This window comes from Ciconia boyciana, chromosome 11 (genome assembly GCF_034638445.1).
Source record: "Ciconia boyciana chromosome 11, ASM3463844v1, whole genome shotgun sequence".
NCBI classification, from domain to species: domain Eukaryota; kingdom Metazoa; phylum Chordata; class Aves; order Ciconiiformes; family Ciconiidae; genus Ciconia; species Ciconia boyciana.
Genome location: NC_132944.1, coordinates 15,616,304 through 15,634,308, shown reverse-complemented (window position 1 = coordinate 15,634,308; position 18,005 = coordinate 15,616,304). Strand labels below are relative to the sequence as shown.

Below are 18,005 nucleotides of genomic sequence, written 5' to 3'. Positions count from 1 at the left end.
ATCAGGTCTGCCACACAGAGTTTACATGTATCAGTCAAAACAACTCTGCGGAAGCCAGATGAGCTTTTATTTAAAGACTAATTGAGATCTTACTGAATGTTCAAATCGTCAAACTTTCAAAGGAATACCGCCACAGCTTGAAAAACGGGACTTTTTTTATTGAACACCTGGTAAAGCAATGAGCTTTAGTAAACTGTGGGTCAACTAAACAGAAGCTTAGCATGTAGCATGTAAGTTGCAGCATGGCAGAGCTCTGTACATGCAGGACATAGAAAGAAGCACGAGGACTGGCACAGGTGCCCACAGGTCTCTGATGGGAGTCCTTGCTAAAATGCAGAGAAGGATATGATAGCAGGTGAAGTCCAGGCTGTTTAAGGGAAAAGAGCCCATTTCTCCAACTTACAGAACTTGCATCTTGGCTAGACCCCAGAAAGCCCCATCAGTCAATTTGCTGATGTTGTTGCGCTGGAGTTTCAGGACTTCCAAGCTGTCCAGTCCCTGGAATGTCAGGCCTTCAATCAGGCGGATGCGATTCCGGTTCAGCTCCCTAAAATCACCAAGGCCATACAAGTTTATTAAATCCCAGTCCTTTCTCACGAAATCATCTGTGCAGCATACAATAGGGACAGCAATGCCAACAACTCCTCTGTCAACGGTTCCCAGGAGAGAGCAGAAGCACACCGGAAATTTTCAATCCCAGAGCTAGCCAGGGAAGTCAGCTGGGTGTGATTGCTTAAATAAACTCACCCTGGGACAGACTTTCACTATAGAGAATTAACAGAGACAGTGCAGCAATTCCTCTTCATCACTCCTCTCTCTGCACTTCTTTTAAGCCATTTATCCTTTTCATCAATTTTCACGTCATCTTCTCTCAAGCAGAGGCACCATTTGAATACAGTTAAACATCAGCATTATTTCCCTTACAATCCATTGTTTTTACAGGACTTGTAATCGCCCAGTAAAAATGTGCTCTGAAACAGGCGGGTGCCATAAGAACTGTAAGCCCAAGAGGAAATTTTATGGCTAAGTTTGAAAGGAAAGCTTTCAGTTCCCCTGACAAATTTCACATTTTTTCCTATTATAAGAAACTAATAAAGAGTGAAACAAGTTGTTTCCAATAACAAGGCAGTCTTATTATTTTGTGTATACAAAGATCTCCCAACTTGGTTCATTACATTTCTTTTTCTTTTTTTTTTCCCCCGGGTGGGGAGGGATTCCTAAATTTTGGGAATAGTTTTTTTTCTGAATAGCAATATGAACATCATCACAGCACGCTTTACCAACCCATATCAAACAGTCTTATGGATTGCTAGACCCAGACATACCAAGTGAAAACCCAGTTCCATAAAGTCAGTAGAAAACTTCATCAACGCAATGCACTAAAGCTGAGATAGAGCTTTTAAAATGGATACCTTTCTGCACATACTAGACTAACCTAAGGGTAGTTCCCTATTCAGCATTTGTGTTTAAGAAAATGGTGGAGGTTACAACATCAGAACTTGTTTTGGAAAAGATGAGGAAGCCATAGAAACTTTAAGCTTACTTTTTAACTGCCTAAAAAAACAATGTTGAACTTGCACTGGAGTGTAATTAAAGTCAAGTAAACAATTAAAAAGTTTGCAGTCCTAAAGACTCTTGCCTTACTGCACTTCCTAGGCTATTAGTGAATTATGCTTTGCCAGAAAAAGAACTGTACACAAATTCTGCAACACATCATGTCTGTATAACTTGCAATTCATTCATGTTTATCTATAGGGTTAAACAACCAGCTGTGAGACTGTCTTTAACAGTACCAATTACTCCAACTTTCAGTGAAAACTGTGTTCCTAAACAGATGAGTTGACCTTCATTTTTATTACAGTTTTGCACATGATGCAGACGAACACAGTGGATTTCAAGCTCTCAGTCAATAGACAGTAACTTCCAACTGAGAGGCAACAGACTTTTAAGATGCATATGCTATTGTGTCACACTGTTCAATCCCAAATTGGCTATAAATCCTACATGTATACAAGAAAAAATGCACACCCATTCCTTAGACACATCTTGGCATAAGGATTTGTCTCTCAGTCAAGGGGTTGCCATTTAGAGGTGTGAGTTCCAACAGCTTTTGTGGACTTTATGTTCAACAGACAGAGGTTGACCTTTTGCCTATCAAATTTGATGCAAAGACTGCAACAGGCCTCAGGCTGGGCCCATTTCTCCAACAGCAGCAGAAGGGAAAAGCTAAACCATTAGTGCTACTATTTTACACATAAAGCGTATTTATAGCTGCAGATGTCTATGTGTCCCCATGCAACTCCTGCCATACGGACCACAGGCAGGACAACGACGTGTGTGTTAACTCATCTAGAGTGCTATTTTCTCTGCCCAAGTATCACCGCACAGTTTAACAACCTTCCATCATTACTTTTTTATTGCCACATAAAGATACCTGTGTGGTCTTGAAAAACTCACATGGTAGCTGAGCTCTGTCACTCGCAATACAAACATCTTCCAAACCTCTCTTGCACCACAGACACCAGCAGCTTTTAAGGGAATGGATGTGTCTTACGCTGCCAAAGTGCATTGTCAAGTGCTGATGTCTGCTGCAGCATCCCTCCCTTCCCACCTGATCAAAAGAATGGCTTGAAAAGCCAGCAGCTGCAAGACAAAAAGGACCCTCTCCCAGCGTGTTTTACTAGGTGCTGGCAGAGGACTACTGCATAGTGTATTCTAAGTTTTATAGATAGCAGGTGAGGAAGGCTGACATTCGGTGTGTTTATCCTCACGGACATTTTGTCTCCATAAAGTATGGCTGAGCTTAATTAAACTGCACATTTCTACTCACAGTTGTGTTAGCCTGGGTAGCCTGAATGCCTTGACAGGAAGCTGAGTGATCCTGTTTTTACTCAGACGAAGTGTTAGCAGGGACCGTGACAGACTATCAAAAGCACCAGGCTCCAGGGTGCCGATTCTGTTGCTCCCCAGGTAGCTGCAATAAATCACAGCAGAAAAATGAACAGTTCTGTCAGAAATCTCCTTTTATCAGCATTCGGTTGGTCTCCAGGCAGGCTGGTGAAACTACAGAGGTGGCTTCAAATCAGTTGGATTTCTGGCTGCACAAAGAGCACAGTGCCTTTCCCAGAGCCATGTGGCGAATGTGGAGAAGTGCTGTGCACTTCCCAAGAGCTCCTTGATATCCTCCTACTTCAGCAAGGCAATCAGGAGTGGAAGCCAGAAACTGGAAGATATTCCAGTGCAGGATGACTCTATTCGTTCCCCATTTTTCCCTCAGCATCTGTCCTGGGCTCTTTTTTACCTGGACCCTAGTCTTAGCCACAGTCTGTTTGTACAGGATAACAAGCAAACATCAGTCACAACACCACTCTCTTATATCTTCTTACAACCAGGGGCAGAAACTTTGGTGCAAACTTTAATGCAAGCAGATTATCTATCTGCACCTCTTCAAAGGTACCTAAAACACAGATTATTTTTTGTTTCCCTGAATAGGCAAACATCTCTACTGGGAGGGTGCTACTCTGCTTAACCCCCGGTTTTCTTCAAATAACCAATGAGAGATTTTTGTTCTTAACATTCAGTAGCCATTTTAATGATGAAATAGTCATTCCCCCTCCCTTCTTCCAGATGTACATGGGCTGATCTGGGAAACAGCATATACGTTTCCCACTGGGGAAAAGACAGAGACAGCTCTTCTGGCTTCTAGGTTTCCAGCTGTAAAGACACCCATACCTGAAGGATGCAGAATACCTTTTCTCTGTTGCAACACTTCCGTGCAATACAATTAATAATAATCTTTACAGATACATCAGAAACAAAAAGGACAGAGCTCAAAAAATAACCTGACAGTAGGGACAACGTGCTGCCTTCTAATTCTCTTTTGCACTTAAAATCCTGATGAATAACCCCAAACTTTGTACGTTCATTTCCTCTCCATTTTTTAAAGAAGGTTTGAGGCCCTTTTCACTGCTGTGGTACTCAACAAAAGCTGTTCCCAACAAGAAAAACTCACAGCTCCTTTATGTGAAGTCCCTGCGGAAAGCAGCCGTTTCGGATTTCCGTGATGTCATTGAAACTCAGGTCCAACGTTTCCAGGGTAACGTAGGGCTTCAGTTGACTTGCTTCAATGCTGCGGATCCTGTTGTGATGCCTGAAACAGTCAGGAGGAGAAACGGAGACAATTTAGTTCTCTTAAAAAACCAGAAAGAATACCTGAGGCTGCAGCAGGCCCACAGGCTGGCCCCTGAGTTCACACACTCAGACTTACAGTGCTTTTTCAACAGCTGTCCAAGGAGAAACCCACACCAGACAGATCTTCCCTAATCCCCATGCTGTTCCTATGGCTAGAGAGATTAGCTCACAGATATTTGCAAGCTTCCAGACACTTTTTCTGGTATGGTACAAGACATTTCCCTTCTACAGAACTGTTAACTCCATTCATCAGTTTTTCTTCCAGTAATTTGGGCTCAGTCTCCTACAAGCCTGCACTTCCAGAACAGATTTGTTACACGCAAGGACTGCAGGGCTGGATTTTAACCCTGCAGGCAAGGAGTGCTGATCAATGGTTTAAGCAACCTGCCAGTATTTTACACAGAGGATACGATTTTCAGAGCAATAAACAGCTAAGTAAATATTATCTCAGCAAAAGTTACAAAACATTGTTTCCTTAATTCCTAAGGATTTTCTTCTGAAAACTCCCAGCTCGGGACTACATTACAATGATTTGTAATGCGCATAAATACTGTAAGAGGGCTTGCAAACATTCTTGCAAACATTTCCTCACCTTTTGCTACCTTTGTCCCACTGTGCAATTAGGACAACTCTGCAGTGCCCATGCTCTGCCCAAGCACCAACTGCAGGATCAGAGCCTGTAATGGTCACCTGCATTTGCTGCCCTACCAGTACCAGCCTGAGGGATTCAATCTGATATTTTTCTTTAGAGAAGGTACTACAAGATGCCCTCAGGGTTTCTGCAGCCATCAAACAGTTAAATACCTCTAGACCTCAACTGTACGCAACAAGGTCTAACTAAAAATCCCCTGAGTCCTTTCCTCTGACTCCTTTCTGGCCTGAATCAGTAGAGAGAACAGTAACCAATTAAAAAAAAATACATTGCGCATTAGTCACAAGAAGTAGAGCACATGCCTGATGTGAATTTAGACCAGTCACTGATATTACTGGCAAGGCTGTGAGTGAAGCACTCCAAACAGAGACGCTCACCAGACACTTGAGAACTTGCTGAATAATAAGAGATAGCAGAGAGGGTTCAGACAAGTACCGTGCCTTAATCCGGCTGGCTACCCACTGAGGAACCAGAAGAGGAGACAGCAGCCAGTGAAAGCACTCTTGAATGCAAACAGGTTGTCCTAGCTCTCCCAACAGAGCATCAGCTCTTTGAAACAAAAAACTGACAGAAGAGCCGACCACGGCCATCCAGGCACTGAAGCCGATGGGTGTCTAGGAGCCCATCTTCTCCAGCCTCACCCCCATTTCAGGCTCTCCCAGGGGTTCAGACAAGCCCCTTTCAAAGAAAACCTCTCCCCTCAAAAGAAAATACCAATAGCACATAGCAAGGGACCTGCTCCCCGCACTGTGATCTGCTCCTTTACCCTCCCTGTTATTAAAACGAGATTGTTTCACCACCACATTTGCTGGTGTCTGTAACAGGAAGAGGATAAAAACTGCATCCCCAGAACCATTTGCTTTCTAGAGACTCACCCTTTAAACAGCCAGCACAGGACCCTCGCTTACACTGGGGAAACATTTGCAGAAATGCTGCTTTGACTAAAGAGTTTAAATGCTACTTAATTAATTTTACACCACTGCAGCAATGTGCTGCTAATGTGGTACAAAAAAGCGTCAGGAAAAGCAAAGGAAAGTCATTAACTTATGTCCCCAAACCAGTTATTCCATGGGTTACACGCACACAGGTCTCTGCAATCACAAACTGTATAAAAGGCAATGATATGGCTACTATCCAAATCACCAATATTCATTTACAGCTAGGAATAAAGACTGAATTTTCACATCCATGGCACATAGTTTAACAGAGCTCCAGTGAATTTATACCATAGTGAGACTAAAATACCAGAAAATTCACTATACCCAGATTTTTGTGACCTCCATAAATTGAACATATGGGTGAGGGGGATTTCTTTTCCCCAAGAACTAGTTTCTTTTGCAAGGAACTCAATTAGTAGAGTCAGCAAGTTCAAAAATTACCATCTTTTTTCCTCCTCAAAAGAGGAGAGTCCAGTAAATGTGTGCGTGACCCTGATTCAGGAAAGTACCTCAACACCGACATAAGTGAAAGCAAACCCCAAGCATGTTTTCTGGAGCTCTGCTGAAGCAGGGGCTGTGAGTTCAACTCTGATCTCATCTAGGGTGTGATGGCTGAGATGAATCTGGCCATAAATTAACAGGAAATGAAGGCTTGTACAAATGAACATGAAGGATCTATAAATTACCTGACAATCCCTGCGCAGAGCAGCTAAGTCTGCAAGGGAGCAAGAGCACAAAGTGAGTTTGGACGTGAAGTGCTCTTCAGAAGCCAATGTTATTTTTCTGGAGTATTAATATTTCTGTGCTTTAGTTGCTCAACATATATATGATCTGCCCACCTACCAGATCTCCCAGCCCGTCCCAGAAGACAGACTTTAAGAAGGGAAGAAAAGGACAGGAAAGAACTATTTTGAGCCATGTTTGCAGTTTCCAGGTGACTTCTGTCTGTTTGCCTCTTGCTTTTCATGTACTACAGCTGGCAGATTAGATGGATGCGTTATTTCACGCAGGAAAAAAACAGGCTCTTTTCTCTCCCTCTCTCTGTGTCCTTCAAACATGGGCTGACTCCAAATGTAACTCTCAGCTCCAAACACCATCCCCGGCCTGTCCCAGCTGGGGAATGTCAGACAGTTTGCTGCAAAGCACTGCACCCTCTCAAAGCACTGCACTTCAAACAAAACCAACCCGGCTGACTTTTCCTATACACAGCATGTGATATGAACACAACATTGTCCAAACCTTTTATTAGCTTGATTACATTTTATTTTTTATTCTTTCAGTAAGAGGCGACATGCGATTTAACCCTTCCTGTTATTACTTGGATCTTTTCAGCCAGCCTTTCTTTGTTTCCAATCTCACAGCAAGGGTGTTCTACAGAAAAAAAAGGCCAGTGACGTTATGAGTTTGCCTCTCCCTTTTAGCAGTGACTGGAAAAGGGCTGGATTTTTCCCAACTAGCTCCTTAGTTTACACTTTGTTGGCTTCAAAGGTGACAGATCAGATTTTAGTACCAATTGCCGAAACCAGGCTTTAAAGCACAAATTATCGGTGTTTCCACAACCAATTTGCCTCCAGGTATCTTCTCCTTTCCCCACTCCTTAAGTATCACAGCCTGGAAACAGCTTTCCCTGTCTCACTTGAGCCAGTGTTACCCTCGAGAGTATACGATAACAGGGTTTCAATGTGAGATTGAGCAATTAGAGCCTGGAGCAGGAGCCAAGTCTCTTAGTTTCTATTGCCAGCTCTGGCACTGACTCATCTGCCTTGGGCAAGTTTCTTAACCCCTCTCTACCTCTGGTTTACCAATGCGTATGGAAACATACTACCAGATTAGGATGATACAGGACTGCCTTCACTAAGTGCTAAGAATTTGGAGTGAAAGCAGCTCAAGTGAAAAAGAAATCATAGGAACTAAGGAGCCCATCCAAGTCCATTTGGGTTTGCTTATGAATATGGGAGGATCTGGCTAAAACAGTTGAACTTCCCAGCTCATACCCAACCTCATTCCCAGAAACATCCCGTTTGCAGCTAACAAAGATCTTGAACTGTAACATCTTAGTGCCAAACTAAGCTAACTCAAAATCAGCAATAGATTACTTTCACACTGTGAGCTGCATACATATGGCACTTGTTCAGGGACTGCTTCGCCCTCAGGTCAGCACCAGCTATAGCTGCAAAGGGAGAAAGGAGAGCTGAGGGAAGCTACCCTCCAGCCACCACTACTTAACCCACCTGCACCCCCAGTCAACACCCGGAGGTACCGCAGCCTCTTAGCCCTTGCACTTTGCACCGCTCTTGAATAGACCCCTCAGGATTACAGGAGATTTGGATTAACCTCAGCCAGCTCTTTGCTGAACCAAGCCCTTGAGGACCACGTCAGGAAGCGAATGCACGCTCTTGCGCTCCTCCAGGCTGCTGCGAGACAGAAAAACAAGCAAAGTGTTCCAGCAAAGCCAAAGCGTGTTTGGGTTTGCTCTAAGTCGGGAGGGAGCTGAAAGGGGCAGCAGGAAAACAACAGGTGGCATAAAGTCAAAAGCTTGCAGCATTTCCAGGAATCTCAGCTTGTATTTTAGAGGTAAAGTTACACTTTAATCCCAGTGGGTTTCCTTGTTCGAAGCATCTTTGTGAATATTTATTTGATAAACAGGCTATGAAACATTTTCCACTAGACCTAATAGGAGAAGAATTCACCTTCCTCTTTGCAGCAAGCCTGTCCTTTGGAGAACACTAATCAGTTTAATTTAGACCGTGGCTTCAAACTACTTGTGTGAAATCGATGCAGAGAGCAGTGCAAACACACTCCTTTGTTGTTCGAGCCACATTCACTTCCCCTCAGCAGCTGCCCATTAGAAAGCTGACAGTGGAAAAATCAAAGCAAGCAGACCCTCAGATGGGAATGTACAAGGGGCTTTGGTTGGACCAATTTAAATACAATCAGCACAAAACCTCCTGGTTTAGACAAAGCTTGAATTAAGGCTGCCTTGGCTGCTGGGAGTCTGCAGCGCAAATGTTTGGTGTGAAGTGAGGCTAAAGGCAGGGAGAAGTCACATGTTTGGCCTTCATGTCGTGTCAGCTTACAGAGCTGGCTAGGCTCACGAAAAAAAAGCAAGCTGTAATACAGCAAACCTATTAAACCAACACCTGTTATAGGCATCAAAAATAAAATCAAGCTTCAAAAGAGAGGCTCCGCACCTCGGGTAGGGTTCTATTAATATGCAAGCACATTTTTTAAATTAGCATATGAGGGAATCACAAGACTAGAAACAGAGAGATTAAAAAGTTCAGTGTTTGGTTAATATTTCCATACTGGGAAAGTATTGAAGAAACCAAATGCTAGAGCCAGAAAGAGTTATGGGGTTCGCTACTGAAGGACAGGCAAGGTTTGGTGTCAGAGACAGGCCATGCAAAGACAGCGAGATCAAAGGCACTGTAACAGGAGACGGATCACATACACTGTGACTAACTGATGCCTGGAATTACCTGCCCTCCTCCTCCACCTTCTCAATTCAGAGAAGGTGGAGATTTAATATTGATCCTCCTAGAAACACTAGAGAAGATTCAAGACATGGGTTCCTACGCTGTCACCTTAGATGAGCTGCCATCTGATTTTAGCCCATCACTCACTACACACACACAAAAATGTAAAAAAAAATTCATAGCTTCAGAGTGGAATGAAATGCCTGAGCAATTTTCCTGACAAGGATGAAGGGGAACTGATAACGTGGAAGATGTGTTTGTCATTACAACAGCAGCAACATAAATGTCTCCGTTTATTCTGGTCACATTATTACAATCAATAACTGAAGATCTGTCCCAAGTGCTTCTTATTAACATATGGAAAGAAGAAAAGAGAATATAATTGTGAGCTGGACATCAGCTTTGACTCAAAGTTCATACAGTTTATTAATGCACAACTTCTCACATGATTTTAACATGTTACTTGTAAGAAATTTTTTTGCTTCTGAAGACTTTTTTTCCCCAGAAAGATTCCTCTGCTGTACTGGAACTTGTGAAAGATCTGCTTTGGAGTAGTGAAGCTATCTCTGCAGACACAGATGAAATGAACATGCAAGTGACATGCTAGAAATCTGTGGCACACCATCCCTATGCATGAGACCTTCCCTGAAAGACTGAACTGCCCAAAGTGCATAAGCCCTCATGCTTCCCAACTGCTCTGGGAAAGCCTCACTAGCTATCTGACACTTTGCGCTACCATGTCAGCCTTGCCAGGACAATCCAGGAGGCTCAAGATTTTGTACCATTACAAAAATATACATTTTTATCTAACACAACATGCACTATATTTGCTTATGGGAACAGCCCCGCTGTTCTTTCAGAGTAAGGCTGCATGGGATATTGTCCGGGCAGGAAGCAAGGATGCATGGAAACAGCCCCCACTTTTCTCAGATGCTCTGAATCACTCCTTCCCTGAGGAATCCCGGCAGATTCCCAGGCTGCCACAGATACAGCTCTGTTTGTTCAGGTGCTGGCTGCACACACAAGAGCAGAGCAGTGGCAGGCCAAGCAGCCACCACATTTTAGGGTCAGCCACAGGGGAAAAAAAAAAGAAAAAAGAAAAAAAGAAAAAGACACATACACCCAAAAAACCCCCTTGTGTAATTTTTACAGGTATCCTACCTTTGCCTTAAAGGTTTACATGCTCTGCCTGAGCCTGCATGTGAGCATCTTCCCTCTCCCTAGCACTCCTTCAGAAGAAAGCCTAAGATGCAGCAAACAAAATCTGTGACCATTTTACATTGTTTTCATTTAAAACTGTCATACATAAGTGTAAAGCAAGAACAGGCTGACAGAGCTCGTCCACCTATATCAAACTATGGCAGAAAGTCTAAAGACGTTTCCCTATCTGCTGTACATCAGCTTCAAAACTGATATGTTTCAGGGGGCTTTCATTCATTAGGTTATATTCTTGCATTGTGTTGGTGGGTTAGGATGGACAAGCATGAAGTAAACTACCCATAGCTATACCCAGGCTGGGACAGACAGGGGGTTCAAGAAAAAGTGTTCCCCCCCCGCCCCCCCTTTTTTTTTAAGGGAAGAAAAAGAAATGCAACCTTTCATGGTGAAGCAATTGCATTTCTCTTCCAGGTCATGGATGTTTGGAGTCAGAAAGCAGTCTGGGAGATGAGATTTACCCATTCATCCCTTTGGACCTGGGAGCAGCAGCCACCTACAAGTCAAGTCAGTGACACTGCAAAGAGCTGGGTTATTAACTCCTTATTCCCACAAGCAAACTATTACTCACACAAACAGTTCCACTGCAGGACAATTCATGTGAGACCACTGTGACTCAAGGGCTATGTTTTCACTATCTGTTAAGGGCTACTCGGTGGCCACCCACAGGACCAAACTCATCTGCCTCTCACATTGATGGACTGCAATCGTTGATGCTGGTGCAGTCCAAGCATGGCCTGAGAGCATCCTTGGGCCCTAGGTACCTGAACATGGGCAGATGTTATCCTCCTGTCAGGCACATTCCCATAGCTCTTTCATGAGGCAGCCACATGGATAAGAGTTAGGCAGAGATCAAGCACGCTCTTTAGAAGCTGACTTTCAGAGCAGCTGGACATAACCAAGGGCCTGAATGTGATGAACGCTCCTTAAGGGCTTTTGTTGGGTTCAGTATAAACTGCATGAAGGAAAGCCTTTCTTCTAACTAACAAAAACACCACATCAAGCGAGATACGTATTCTCTTAGGATATTTCTGCACTAGCAATGTTTACATAAACTTTCTGACTTGTTAGATGACCTTATGCTGTGTGTTAGATCCACTGAGGTAAGTGAGGTAATTTTTAAAAGCTCTCTCCCTCACTTTGATCTGCATTTACTCACTAGACTTTTTTGACTTACCACCATATGATTTTGGATATTTTTTGCAATACGCAACTTCCTAAGCCTTTGGTATTCAATCCCATTAGCAGAGTAAAGTGTGTGGGACAGGCAGGATTAGAAGCTAATCATCTTTTAAAAAAGAGGCTGGTTTATCTCCTCAGCAGATTGCACAACCTGTTACAACATCAAAGCAAATTCAGATTCCTGAAGGCAGGACAGTCTCTGTTACGGGCACAGTCCCCCCCCATCAGCAACAGGGTGGTTCCAAGAGGACTAGAGTTTCTGCTCTCTTCTGGTTACACTGGATGTTTCATGAAGATTGTACTCCACAGAGGCTTTTTAAATGATGTATTCAAAAAGGGCACAGATCCATTAAAAAAGGGTGTGCAAAGCATCTTTCATTGTCTGTCACAGCCTCTCTGTAAGGAGCTTTCCTGAACTTTTATGAACTCAATACCAGAGCACAACCCTGCCTCCTTGTGTGCAGTTCTACCCCAAAACATCTCAGCAATTATCTTCAGAGTCACTGTGTGCATCCCTCAATGGGATTATGCACCTGCTAGGGTTGGGGCCAGGGATCTTCAGCAGGGGCTGCCCAACTTGTAATGCAGTTTGGCCAGTTCTCTGGCACAAGGGAGGGAAAGCACCCCTAAGTCACTAAGCATAATCAATGCTGGTTTTGAAACAGCCCATTTGTGAACACTCATAGCTGTGCTAGTCTTTCACCCCCTTCATCCTCCAGCTCTCAGTCCAAACCACTGCTTGTCACCCTCCATCTTCTCACATTCCCTGACCTCAGTCTGGAACAAGCACCAAGAAAGGCTGCAAAGGAGAGGAGAGGCCCTGCTGAGTGCTGAACTCTGCTAAGAAGGAGGAGAATTGTCCTATGGGAATAGAAGGAAGAGAGTCATATAAGGTAAATAGCAGTTTTCATACAAGAATGCAGGAAACCACATGGCTCTGCACTGGCTGTCTGAATGGGGTCGTGGGGCCCAGCAGAGCCTCTTTGAATGAAGGGCTGCATCAGTATTTGAAAGGAGTCATTCAGTTGCTGGCAGATGACAGTCAGGTCAGTGTTTTTATGTTCTACATATCTTATGCCTTTGGTCTGCTACTCTCTTGCTCTGCCATTGGCTTTTCCTCTTCCACTTTTACCTCAAGGGCTTTCTTCTGCTGCTGATACATGCCAGCCCAACTTAATTTTCTATCACAAATTAAATGCATAAGCCAGTCCTTGACACCAAGAAAAAACCCAGCTTCACCCCCACTGGTTTGCTGCTCTCATAAGTTCCTGCTCTCCACTGCCCCATACTTGCACAGCATCCAGCACAAGGAGCCACTTAGGGCTGCTGCCTATCCCCCCCCCACCCCCCCATCCTTATCACTGGCCTCACAGATGAGTGAGGTTTGTGACGAGGAGGAACAGACACTAGATCTGACACTAGACATCAGACACTAGACATCAGATCCAGCCCAGATGTCAATTTAACTAGCCCAGAGCAGAGGCTGGAGCATCTACTCTGTCCCACTCCCAAGCAGAGGCAGCAGCTTCTTTTCATTTTCATTGCAGGCAAGTTTCGCGCTTCTAATCAACAAGGGCAGCATTTTCATTTGAAAGTCAATAGGGTCCAGAATCACAGGGCATGTAGACACTTTTATCCTTAAATCCTGATGCTGATTTTAGTTTCTCTTTGTGTAATAAATGATCAAAGTAAAGAAGATCCACCACAGCCTAGTGAGTGCATGTGTTTTGTGGGTGGCTTTGTTTTGCTTTTGTCTCTCCGCAGGAGTGAGGAGGGGAAAATACACAAGCGGAGAAGCAATTTAAGTGCAAACCAAATGTAATGACTCTGCCCGTGACGTTGGGACATTAATCTAAACCGTAATTACAAGCAGACTTCTTCATAGCATGCACTGTTTGTGCCTGAAAGCCATAATGTGACAGAGGGGCTTTTCCCACCTTTGACAGGAACACAGCAAAAACAGGTGGATTTAGCTGCACAAGAGCTCTGTGACTCTGATGCTAAAGCAGGTAAATAAAGGACAACACACTTGAGTATGTCTACTCGCCAGACCAAACTCTAAGTCTCACGGAGCTTGCAGCAGAAGTTGCTGAAGGACTTGCCCCTTGAAGAAGGCAGCAGTTGGAGAAACACATTTTTGACTGGCCAGTCAAACTCCTGTTAACACTTTAGAGATGTAGATAGGCTGGCTGGTTAAGTCTGTTCCAACATGACACACACTTGTGCTCTGCTGAAAGGGCTTATCTGTCTTGTCAGCAAGGTCGCCAGAACAGGGATAGCCTCTGGGCAGACTTCACTGTGAGCTCTTCTGCTCAGTTGAGATTGTTCAGCCTGCAAGAAGGAATAGCTCCTATGTGGAAAAACAATGGTCAAGTTAACAAAGAAAACAGCTCTTCTTAACAAGTCTAAGCACCCTGTTATTAATAAAGCATGTCAGATAGGAAGGATGGCTTCAGGAAACTGCAGAACAAGGTGTCAAAAGACCCAGGGAACAGAAAATTTGGGCTCTGAAGTAGAACTGCTATTGTGCTAAGCCAGACTGGCATAAAACACTATCTGTTCAAGCTTCCCTACAGCAGATCTTGTAAAATCAGTGGTAAGCATTTACCACCACTTAGCCAGTAAGTTCTTCAAGCTTCTTTAACAAGACCATTTACTTCTTCAGTTCTTCTCATTTTGAAAAAAGTGACAGCTGTCTCAAGAACATAATCTGGAGGGGTAAAAAAAACATTCTTCAATAAGACAACCAAAAGGTGTTCCTTTTCCAGGGCACCTGAAAAGTTACAGAAAGTCCAATCCCTTTTCCTGGTTGTTTATGCTAATCACCACTCCATTCAGCAACTGCTTCCACACAGCATGTGATCTGCAGTATATGGATTGGACAGAAGATATTTTAAGTCTAAAAACAATGAGCCATTTATAGATTTTCTTTTGCCATCACCTCTTAATTCTTTCCCTCTCCCCAACTTATTTTTCTCTGCTCAGATCCGACCACTAGAACAGTTGTCTTTTCATTCATACACCCCTGCACTCCTGTTTCATTTTCCATCTGCCTTTGCTATCTTCCCTGATGTGCAACTGAACATTAAATGGTTTGACAGGCGGAACATGTACTCACCCAACCACTTATTCCCAATCAATATTCATGTGGAATTCCTGTTAACGAGCAAGAGTTATGCACATGCTTGGAAGGGAGGGTGGCCTCTTAAGTGATCACTTAATCTAAAGGTATGACTGATCACTTTCTTATCTACCTTAACCAGCAATCAGATTTTCCATCCCACATACTCCCAGCAGGGCTGTTTGTGCAAGAGTATGTTCGTAACTTTTGATGTGATCTCTGTTGCTCATCTCTGCAATTAATCGGGGAATTTAACATAGGTTAAATATAACAAAATCCAGCACATAGCCAGCTTTTATTCAGTTAAAAATGAGCTTTCTAGCATTTTTTTTGCTAATCTTTTCCAATCTATACATAGCAGGATCACATTTTAGTGAACAGTTTACACTAGTGTTTCTTTACCCTGAATTACACACTATTCCTAACGGTGTCAGTGGAAGCAATGATGGAAGAGCTAAGCATCACACGGAGCAGAAGGTAAAGGGCAAAACTGATGTTCTTCTCACTGGACTTTGAACCACATAGGCAGGATTCATTTTTTAACACCTCTGCTGAAACAGTTTTAGCCTTGTTATAGGCAGAGGAACTAAAAGACACTGCCTGTTCTCAAGCTTTCCAGGATGCTTGAAGGTAAACAAAATGGAGAGATTTTAGAAGTGCTTTATGGCACTTTAAAAAAACCCCACAATTCTATCCCCACACCTGTTCTTACTCCTTGCTAGGCATTTATTTGGTGCTCTGAGCAAGCACCACTGGTCTAACAACCAGGATAAACTGACAACTGATAATGAGGCCTAACTGGGCAACCTCAGTAGGGAGGAAAGCACAGAAAAAGGAACACATACTGATTGTTTCCTGATTTTGTGCAATTTTGTTACAAAACTGAATCAGCCAAGCTTTCAGAGAAAAAATGGGTAGAGAATTCTACCTAGAAAGAATTTAACTTGCTTTTATTGCAGCTGCAACTCTACTTTTACTCATCCCTGAGCAAACTAAATTGCCACTACTAGCAGTTTTTAGGCAAGAAACTCCAATATGTTAAAAAACACTTTCAACTCAGCAAGTTATTTATGTTTGAAATCTGCTCAGATTGTGAAAACTAACAAAGGAATTGCTTTTGTAGACATGTGCTTTATTTGCCATATGCCAATAAGTGAGACAGTCAATCTACCACAGATATTAATAGTAGCAACTTTGGGCTATTCTAAGGCTCAAATATGAGGCTATTTTCCATATTGACCTTAACAAAAGATCATGGTCGCAAATGACCCTAACAACTAATCTAGGCTTGATCTGCAGAGGGACAGAACTTGGAAACCATCTTGTGCATTGTACATGACATGCACCTGCCCTCGGACAACACACCAGAAGATGCTTTACATTCATGAGTTATATCTGCCCTGGGGCAATACTTGCTCTTCAGACCAGAGGAAGCAGGCCCTCCCTAACAGGAATTTACTTGGTCTTGGGGTGTAATGAATATGTGGGGGACACACAAAAAAGATACTATTCTAGTATTCCAACTCCTAATCTTGTGCTCCATCCCACAAGACCACTTGTGTCCTCTCCTTCCTCCAGAACAAATACTAACCTAGCACAGCCTGCTAAGCAGCACACAGATGTCAGAGCAGACCTAGCGCAGCTCAAAGCAATTCTCTACTCGCAAAAGAAGCTGCCATGGCAGCACAAAATGGTTATCCTTACTAGTAAATACATAATAAAGTAGCCTCAAGGGGTAACTGGTATTCCATGAGCTGCCACCAACTTTCACTATCTTCTTCCTCTGGCCAATTTTTACACTGCTCTATACATGCCCAGATTGCTTTCTGATGCTCTTTTGTCCAGTCTGAGAACTATGTGCTTCACTGCTGCTGCTTTTCTAGAATAAATGATTACTCATTTCCCTAGAATAGCCTCAGATCCTTTGCCATTTCCATGCACTCACATTATATCCGAAAGCTCAAAGAGGATATGCAAATGATTAGAACAGTTCCAACAGCTCAAAAGAGAACTCAAAACAGCATCTCTTCTGGTGCTTGGGAGCAGATGATTAATGAGAATTTCCTCCATTGGGAAAGGCTCTTGCAGTCTTTGGCCTCAAAAAGGAGCAGACTTTACGCACCAGAGCCTTACTATGAACTCTGAGCAAAACAAACAGGAGAGATGGGTTTCAGAATATCTTATGCCTCTGCGTTGCTGGCAGCCTGACTGCCAGTATGCTTTCAATTCACCTTTCCACATCAATATATTCACATTCAAAAATAGAAGCTGAGTAATGTAGCCTGTAGCATGGACCAAATCCTCAGAAAGCAACTCTCTCCAGCCTCTGAGGGGAATTGCCTGAGTAAACACTGGAGAACTGGTCTCTGTAGACATGACACCACATAAGAACTGATGCAAGCAGGGGCTGGGAGTGAATCTGCTCCCACTGATGGATCTACACCTACATATACCACTTTGCCTTACTTATGAGAGAAAGTTTTCTTCATGCAAGTAACTACGCAGCATGGCAGGCAGCACAGTTTTCCGAGCTGCCCACAACACGTCCTGCACACAAGAAGAGCCTGCTGACTTCAACTGGACCCTGCATATGACCGCATTTGAGTCATCTGGATTTTGTGCTTATGAGTACAAAACTGCTTGCTGTGACCCAGATGGAATTAACAGAGTATTCTCCTTATTTCTAATTGTTAGATCATCCTTTTTTTAACTCCAAAGATGACTTGCAGACTAAGTCTCTTGGGGGTCAAGGCAGTTGTTTTGTTTGTATGGCAATTAGCACAGCAGGATCCCAGGCCACAAATTGCCTCCAAGGCTACATCTATACTATCATGTTAGCTCAAACCTCAATTTTTCATTTAAGCCCAAACTTCCCAACTATCAACACTTCACTACACAGAGGTTTATACTCTGGTCTAGTCAGGAACATGAAGTGAGCTCACACCTCATGTAGAGCACAGCTCAAGCCTGAGCTGTGCTCTATAAACAGCACAGATGCAGCAGCTTTGAGCTCTTTCCACTAATAGGGGTCACCCAGAGAGGCTGTACGGACAGGAACTGAAGCTGCAGTTGTTCTGATACTCAGCAGAGTCCTTCACCATCTTAACTTGAAAAGCAAAGATGAACTGGAGTCACACATCTCAACATCACCACCTCAGCTCCTGGAAGAAGCTTGCAGAAATGAAGGTGTATTTGCTAGATCACACTTGGATCAGCAGAGTACAGTGACT

The 18,005-nt window shown here is 43.4% G+C and overlaps 1 protein-coding gene across 4 annotated transcripts in view; it reads right to left on the bottom strand.

The window, feature by feature from the left end:
* Nucleotides 1–18,005, bottom strand: part of LRIG1 (leucine rich repeats and immunoglobulin like domains 1) — a 93,301-nt gene that overhangs the window by 27,343 nt on the left and 47,953 nt on the right. For all 4 annotated transcript variants that reach the window (XM_072875751.1, XM_072875752.1, XM_072875753.1 and 1 more), the window contains exons 4-6: nucleotides 4,013–4,150; nucleotides 2,831–2,974; nucleotides 404–547 (exon numbers count right to left, since the gene is read on the bottom strand). In XM_072875751.1, coding sequence (XP_072731852.1) covers nucleotides 404–547; nucleotides 2,831–2,974; nucleotides 4,013–4,150 — 426 coding nt within the window. The remainder of the gene's footprint in view (nucleotides 1–403; nucleotides 548–2,830; nucleotides 2,975–4,012; nucleotides 4,151–18,005) is intronic.